The following is an 8564-nucleotide window of genomic DNA, read 5'->3' on the forward strand; positions in this document are numbered from 1 at the left end:
TCTCATCCAATGGTTCAGTATAATAATGTGTATTATAGAGGCAGAATTGATGTTCTGTTCTGATGATTGAATTCTTAATGGTGTTGTTTGTAGAAATGGAACCCAAGAAGTATCTAAAGCAACAAGGGCGGTCTCAAATTGATGGCCAAATTTCCCTTTTTGGTGTTGTTTCATTTGGGTTTTTTTATTCGAAGAGTTGCAATTTTCATAGTTTTCCTATCATTGATGTCTAAATTATTAAGAACTTATTTGATTTAATTTTTGCATGATCTAGGTACTCCATCTTATGGAGTTGGAGCTTGCTTACACTATGTTAACGGCCGTTACTCGCGCGCCGTCTCCGTCTCGCCACGTGGTCAGTTTGCCAGGTCAAAACATGCTCAAAAAATAGCTCAACATTTTTTTGACGCTATTAAAAATTCGGTGCGGTGCAAAATGGCACGAATCGTAAAGTTATGCTTTTTTGCTAATTGTGACACAAATGTGGTGGTTCCGTGGATTTTACTCCAACCATAAAGATATGTGACTTGATGATATTGTAGTCATTGTCCCAACACATTGTCACATTAACGTTGCTTTAATTATGTACCTCAGCAATTAACTTCATCATAATTTTGAAGAATGGATTAGAATTTAGAAGTATACCTTGAGCAGTTAGTTGCTTTAGTATAAAAATATACTACCTCCGTCTTAAAATGTATGTAAGACGTTTTTGTAGGCTAGTACCTTACAACATACTTTTTTTTTTGCATTTTAGTTGACTGGTAAGTCAAATAGGATTGTCAAGCCGTGTCCATTGTCAACAACCCATCTACAAATACACCTTGCATGAATGCGCACACAGCTTGACTATGGTCCAATACGATCAAGTATCTATCACTGGCCAGTTAAAAAAAAGTACCATGCAAAAAAAAAGAGTTAAAAAAAGTATCTATCACTGGCAGCTGGGACCCCAGTGTAGTAACCCCCCAAACTTTCAAAGTTCCCGCCACTGACAAGTCGGCTGGATCCTCCTCCAATTGCTACACGCACGTTTTCGCCACATCACCGATCCGCGTCGAAGTGCATCTGGTCCGTCCATCCGAAATATCAGCGAACGGCTGATATTCTCGCACGTCACCGATCCGGGGCGCTCACGGCTCCACGAATCAGCGCCCACCTGTCTCCTCTTACCTATAAAGACCCCGGCCCATCTGCCGTCCAATCCATCGCCTCTGTCTCTCTACTACTCCACCCCAGCCAAACTTCTCTCTCGCCTTCGAAGAAGCAGCAGCCGCCGCCGTAGCATCCATGGCACCCAAGGCTGCTGAGAAGAAGCCTGTGGAGAAGACCCCCGCGGGCAAGAAGCCCAAGGCGGAGAAGAAGGTGCCGGCGTCCAAGGAGGGCGGCGACAAGAAGGGGAAGAAGAAGGCCAAGAAGAGCGTCGAGACGTACAAGATCTACATCTTCAAGGTGCTCAAGCAGGTGCACCCGGACATCGGCATCTCCTCCAAGGCCATGTCCATCATGAACTCCTTCATCAACGACATCTTCGAGAAGCTTGCCGGCGAGTCTGCCAAGCTCGCCAGGTACAACAAGAAGCCCACCATCACGTCCCGGGAGATCCAGACCTCCGTCCGCCTCGTCCTCCCCGGCGAGCTCGCCAAGCACGCCGTCTCCGAGGGCACCAAGGCCGTCACCAAGTTCACCTCGTCCTAGGCTCCTCGTGCATTAGTTCTTGTGTTTCTTTCCTCTTCGTTGTCTGATGAATTCTGTAGCTAGCTGTGTGTGTTCTGACAGCGTCATACTGTAACAATGGTGCTGCCTGAATAAATAGTCATGTTGCTGCTTGAATGGACGACTGTCGCCTTGGATTCAGTTTCATCTCGGGCTAAGAGCTGGGAAGATGGTTTCTTATCTCTGAAAGTTTTGCACAGATGCTTGTTTGAAACAAATAGTTTGATCCTTCTTGAGAAGTGGAGTTCCACTCAGGTAGCAAAGCTTGTATTTGAAATTGATGCTGATAATTGACCACTTTCAAATCAAGGATCTGAAATGGTTTGTATCCCCTGGCAATTTTTCTTTGAAATTTCACGGGGGGAGATTTTCCCCCACCTGAACTTTTTATCATTAACAAGGGACGAAAGCCCATATTAACAGGGACCTAGCAAGAGGGTGTAGGGGCAGGTAGGCAAGAACACAAGATTAGGCAGCCAACGTTTCAGGTATTCAGGTGAGCCTGCTGTTTCCGCAAACAAAGAGTAATCAGATAACCCATTTGTTTCAGATAATCAGATGTGAAGCCTTTGCAGCAGTGATTTGATTGGGAAGATGTAACCAGATAACCCATTTGTTTGATACGCACGTACATCTACACATTTGATTTGATTGGGTACCTGATCATCAAATTATCATACTTTTGTAACGATTTTCCTTTATAAAATAAGTTCAACACATTATATATAGTCTAGCAACCACAAACTAAGCCTCGATGGTTGGGTGAGAATTTTTATCCCATGGTTGAACAACCACAAATCTGATCCTCATTGAAAGCGTGAGTGAAAACTCATGCATGTGCGCCATGGGATCTTTGTCTTGCGCGGTTGAAAACAAATAGAATAAATAAAAGATATACATAACGAAGAATCAGAGGAAAGAATGGCTACTAAGCTTGGTTGAGCAAAACTTAACACAAACTAAGTCGATCAATGAGGGAATAGCAAATCCCTTTTTTTTTACAATGATGTGTGGGTCAGGCCACCACAACTAAGAGAAATTATGCTTCAGTCTATTCCGTCACAACGCTTTTGTGAGGACCGGTGCTAAGCGCAAAACGGAGCATAGAGAAGTGACCATGAATGTTATACACTACATGAATTATTTCTACAAAATAATGGATATTAGTGTGTATATTATTTTCTGAGACAAAAATATAATAAGGCTATTCACAAACTTTGAACAATATATATAATTTTTTCTAGAAATCCACAATGATTAAGTTGGTAGATTAATTAACACATGTACATTGCTGAGGATGCATTTGTCATTTTTTACAAAAAATAAATATCTACACCTTAATTGTGTTTTTTCAAAACCAAATAAAATAAATATGAGAAAGAACACTCTAATGCAAACATAAAATACTTTATTTGCACTTGGCACATTTCAGTTTATATGTCTCCTATTAGATTCCCATAGTTTGGATAGACTTTATAAAGAATACATAATTATGATTCTAAAATTCAATCATATGATGTTTATAAAAATGGATAGAGTTTATGGATTCTCCACCATACAATATATTTTGTAGAAAATATTGAAATTTATATAATGCATATATTTTCCAAGCATACATTTTTCATACTAAATTGTTGAAATTGACTTCATATTTTTATAGAAAATCATCTATTTAATAACCAGGTAGCACATTTTATTGGGAAAACTCAAAACGGTGCCCGGGCTCATCTGCTCCCTCTCAGCAAAAAATTCAAAAAAAATACTAGAAAAATTCAAAAAATTCCAACTTTTTTTGTGGTGGTAGATAATTTGACGCATGAGGTGCGGCCCAAAATTTAACTTATTTGGACATCTGAGCAGCTCTCGGCAAAAAAGATAAATCAGGTCAAAACAGTGCGTGAACAGTATACATTTTTACAGACCCTGATTTTGTCTTTTTTGCCGAGAGCTGCTCAGATGCTCAAAGGAGTTGAATTTTGGGGCGCACCTCACGCGTCAAATTATCTACCGCCACAAAAAAATTTAGAATTTTTTGAATTTTTCTAGTATTTTTTTTAAATTTTTTCTAAGCGTGGGTGCAGATGAGCCCGGGTGCAGATTAGCCGCACTCATTTTATTGGACTTTCTTTGTTATCTCTCCTACTTAAAAAGAACATAAGGCTCTGCGATCCGCTCTTCAGTTGTCCAACATTATGTACATTTCCTTCTCTCTCCCACCATTTTGATTTTTTTCTCCCATCTCTTGTTTTCTCACCGGCTTTTCTAAAAATTTCCTTAATTGCCCCACCTCTTATTTAATTACCAAGTGAACTTATGATTTTTCGTAGGACAAATAAATACTTACCAAATAAGTACTTATGAAATAAATCTTATTTGTTTACACGATCAAATTAATATGGACTAGTAAGTTACAGGGTACCTACAATAATTGTTATACACCGTTGCGAGATGAAAATTGTAACTAATTTTCAATTTTGTTTACCATTACCTACAACACTACTTAAATCTGTAAGGAATTAACATATTATCAAAGATATTGGCACGGACGATAATTATCAATTATAGTTACCAAAATCAAGAGATCTATGCAACTATAGTCTATAGTCACCCCAATAGTAATGATAAAGCAAACACTCGTCAATAGTAACTCAACCACTACCAGTGGTATGGGCGTACACTCGGTTGTTGCTGGTCAGACCCTATTAGAAACACAACATGTGGGATAACACATTCTATACAAGTGTTTAACTACATGTCTACTAAAGTTCGAGACATAGGATATGTAACATTTAATAGCACATACCCCAAAGATAACATGTAATGATTCCCCACATGGATGGAGCTCTATATATTTACTGCAAACGGCGAAGTACTAATTTCGAAAAAGCTGAAGCAACTCGTGTAAAGTTCTTCTCTTTCTGGTTTGGGTGATCTATAGATTAGAACTAAACCGAAGCAGATGCCACATCTCATATCTTTTTACCGTGCTGGCAATGCATCTCATTTTCACATCATTGGATGAATGTTAGCTCATTAGGGTTGGGAGGCAACAAGTAACTAAGGCGTCGCTTTTGCCAGATCAAGTCCTAAGCGAGTTCTACAACGTACTCGCTTACACAAAACTCGATTTATCCAGCGTTTTTCAAGCTAAACATTGCTCATCTGGGATTCCATTAAAGTTGAACTCATGCTGCCCAACATGTTCTCGATGCCGAATTGCCTGGCTAGCCATGGGCTCCCACACAAACCAACGTGCCTCTCTGCGTGCTGGCGCCTGAGATGATAGAACACCTTCTCGTCCAGTTCATTGTGTCCGCCTACAACAATGTTGTTGCTTGTGGCTATTGTTCCGTCTGAAGAAACAAGCACGCTGTTGCTCACTGCTTGAAGGGATGACCTAGCATGCTTGACTGTCACCTTGGATTTTTCTTCGGACATGTTTATTCAGTTTCATCTTGGTCTTGAAGCCAAATAGTTTGATGCTTCTTCTTCAAAAGTGGAGTTCCACTTGGGATGTAAATAATTACCACCCCTATTGCTATGGTCAAATTAATTTCATGTCCGAGCCAGCAAAATTCGGCAAAGAACGGTGAGAAAAAAGAAACAAGTAGCCATGCTTGTGCGGTTTGTTGCTTCAGGAAACTTGTGAGGCAGAAGATGTCCAAGACCCATGCAATTTCTGTTGAAGCTTTCATCTGAAATTGATGCTGATAATTGGCAACTTTTTAACCAAGCATCTGAAATGGTTTGGATCTCCCCTTAATTTTTCTTTAAATTTTCACTGGGGGGAGATTTCCCCATCTGATTTTTTTATGATTAACAGGGCCCAAAAGCCTAGATTGCCGTACATTACAACGTAGGAAGAGGGTTTTTTTCCTATTTGCCGCTCGCTGCGGCAAATTGCCGGAGCGACGCACTGGGAATCTGAACGAGGGCTCGGGGTGGGCCGGCCCATCAAATGCTTGAGCGTTTCCGGTTTTGGGAACGTTCCAGCTGGTTCCCAGGCGGGCTTTTCCGGTTTTGGGACCTTCTAGGAGGTTCCTGAAACGTTTGATTTTTCTTTTTATCTTTTTTTCGTTTTTATGTTTCTTTTTTTCTCTTTTCTGTAACTTTTTCTTTCTTTTTCATTTTTTTGCTTTTCTGTTTTCAAAGTTATTTTCTTTTTTTCAAAAAATATTTGTGTTGCTCACAATTGTTCAAAACTTCACAAAATGTTATAATTTTCAAATTTTCTTAATGCTTTTAAAAAATTGTTCAAAACTTCAATAAATGTTCTCATTTTCAAATTTTCATCCTGACTTGAAAAAATGTTCATGCTTTCAAAAAATTGTTCAAAGTTCAAAAAATGTTCGCATTTTAAAATTTTGTTCCTGACATTAATAAATATTCATGCTTTAAAATAAATTGTCCGAAAGTTCAAAAAAATGTTCCTTTACAATTTTTGTTCACATTTTTCCCAAATATTCATGGTTTCAAATTTTTTCACATAATAAAAAAATTGTTTGCCTTTTCCAAATATAGTTTGGCAGTTTCAATAAATTTTAAAATTCAAAATTTGTTCACAAATTTGTGCTAAAAATATGTTCACAAATTTTAAAATATGTTATGAAAATTCAAAATGTGTTCTTCATTTTAGAATTTTGTTCACAAATGCGAAAATTGTTCATGTTTACAAAAAAGTACGAAAATTCATCTTTTCTAAATTTTGTTTTGAAAACAAGAATATGCTTGTGTCTTCTCTTTTCCTTTTCTGTTTCTTTTTTTTACTTTTCAAGTATACTCTTATTTTTCTTAAAGTTGAAGTTTCGAAAATTGTTCAGAAACTTGAAAAATGATCATCCTAGAAAATACTATTTTTTTCAAAAATTGTCGTGTTTTCAAAAATTGTTCATAAATTCGAATAGTGTTTGCATTTTCAAAAACAAATCCGGGCATTTCAAGAATTTTTCTCATTTTTAAAAAATTTCTCAGCATTTAAAAGATGGTTTTGTTTTAAAAATTTGTTCACAAATTAAAAAATAATAATCTTTTTTTCATCTTTTCTTCTAGTATTTCAAAAGTTGTTTCTTTTTTTAAAACTTTGTTCACAAATTTCTGTTTTTAAACTTTTCTTCTAGTATTTCAAAAGTTTTCATTTCAATATTTTGTTCACCTAACTCAAAATGTTCGCATTTCCAAAATTTTTTCATGATTTTACCATTGTTCTCAGTTTAAAAATTTTGTTCTGAATCTAAAACGTTGTCCCCATTTTCAAAATTTGCTCACGAATTCTAAAATCTTCAGGAATTTTGAAAAAAAAATCACGTTTTCAAAAATGTGCTGTAACTTCAAAAAATGTTTGACTTTTAAATACGTTCCTCTGTTGTCTGTTCTTATTGTTTCGTGCTAACCATTTGGACATCTGGCGGCTTCAGCTCAAGTGGCTAGCTGCAAGGAATTTGAGGCGCGAGGACGCATGTTCGAGTCCTCCCAGCGCTGTCATTTTTGCGTCGTTAAGTTTTGCGCTCAGCTTAACTCGATTGTAGTGGGCCGGCCCAGTCTGGGACCTCCTGTGCGGCGCCCGCTCCATTTGCCGTAGTAAGCGGCGTACAGGAGCTCCCGGAAGAGGGGGCTAGAGGCAGAGAAGCAAGAACACAAGACTAGGCAGCCAACTTTTCAGATAATCAGGTAAGCTTGCAGTTTCTGCAAACAAAGAGTAACCAGGTAACCCATTTGTTTCAGATAATCAGTTGTAAAGCCGTTGCAGCAGTGATTTGCAAGTTCGATACACACTTGATTTGATTGGGAAGATGTAAAGTACGCGCCTGATCATCAAATTCTCCTACTTTTGTGACGATTTTCCTTAGGTAATTTATAAAATAAGCTCAACACATTATATATAGTTCAGTGACCGGCAACTAAGCCTCAATCGTTGGATGAGCCGTTGAATTTTTAGCCCATGGTTGAACAACCAAGTCCGATCCTCATTGAAAGCGTGAGTGAAAACTCATGCATGTGGGCCATGGGATAGTTGTCTTGCGGTTGAAAACAAATAGAATAAATAAAATATATACATAACAAACAAAAAATGGAATCGGAGGCAAGAATGGCTACTAAGCTTGGTTGACCAAGACTTAAAAGAAACTAAGTCGACCAATGGGAGAATAGCAAATCCGTTTTTCACAATGATATGGGTAAGGCCACTAAAACCAAGAGAAATTCTGCATTAGTCTATCCCGTCACAACGCTTTTGCCAGGGCCAGTATTAAGCACAAAACGGAGCATATAGAAAAGGGACCACGAATGTTATACACTACATGAATTCTTTCAACAAAATAATGGATGACAAAAAAATAATAAGGCCATTCACAAACATTGAAACCATATATATTACTATTTCTAGAAATCTACAATGATTAAGTTAGTAGATTAATTAATACATGTACATTGCTCAGGGTGCATTTATCATTTTTTACAACAAACAGCTATCTAGAACTTAATTGTTTTTTTCCAAAACCAAATAAAATAATATGAGAAAGAAAACTCTAATGCAAACATAAATACTTTATTTGCACTTGGCACACTTTAGTTTATATGTCTTCTATTAGATTCCCATAGGTTAGATAGATTTTTTTAAAGAATACATAATCATGATTGCAAAATTCAATCGTAAAACGCTTATAAAAATCTATAGAGTTTATGAACTCTTCGACATGACAATATTTTTTGTAGAAAATTTTATATATTGCATACATTTTCCAAGCATATATTCTTCATACTGAATTGTCAAAATTGACTTCATGCTTTTACAGAAAATCATCTATTTAATAAAGAGGTATCACATTTTATTGCATTTTCTTTGTTATCTC

General features: G+C 37.2%; 1 protein-coding gene across 1 annotated transcript; it reads left to right on the plus strand.

The window, feature by feature from the left end:
* The first annotated feature begins 1213 nt into the window (after positions 1–1213).
* Positions 1214–1837, plus strand: LOC119323254 (histone H2B.4-like). Its single transcript, XM_037596856.1, has one exon. It carries the CDS (start codon positions 1291–1293, stop codon positions 1696–1698), a length of 408 nt encoding a protein of 135 aa, XP_037452753.1. The 5' UTR covers positions 1214–1290; the 3' UTR covers positions 1699–1837.
* Positions 1838–8564: the final 6727 nt, after the last annotated feature.

This window comes from Triticum dicoccoides, chromosome 6B, assembly GCF_002162155.2.
Source record: "Triticum dicoccoides isolate Atlit2015 ecotype Zavitan chromosome 6B, WEW_v2.0, whole genome shotgun sequence".
Taxonomy (NCBI): domain Eukaryota; kingdom Viridiplantae; phylum Streptophyta; class Magnoliopsida; order Poales; family Poaceae; genus Triticum; species Triticum dicoccoides.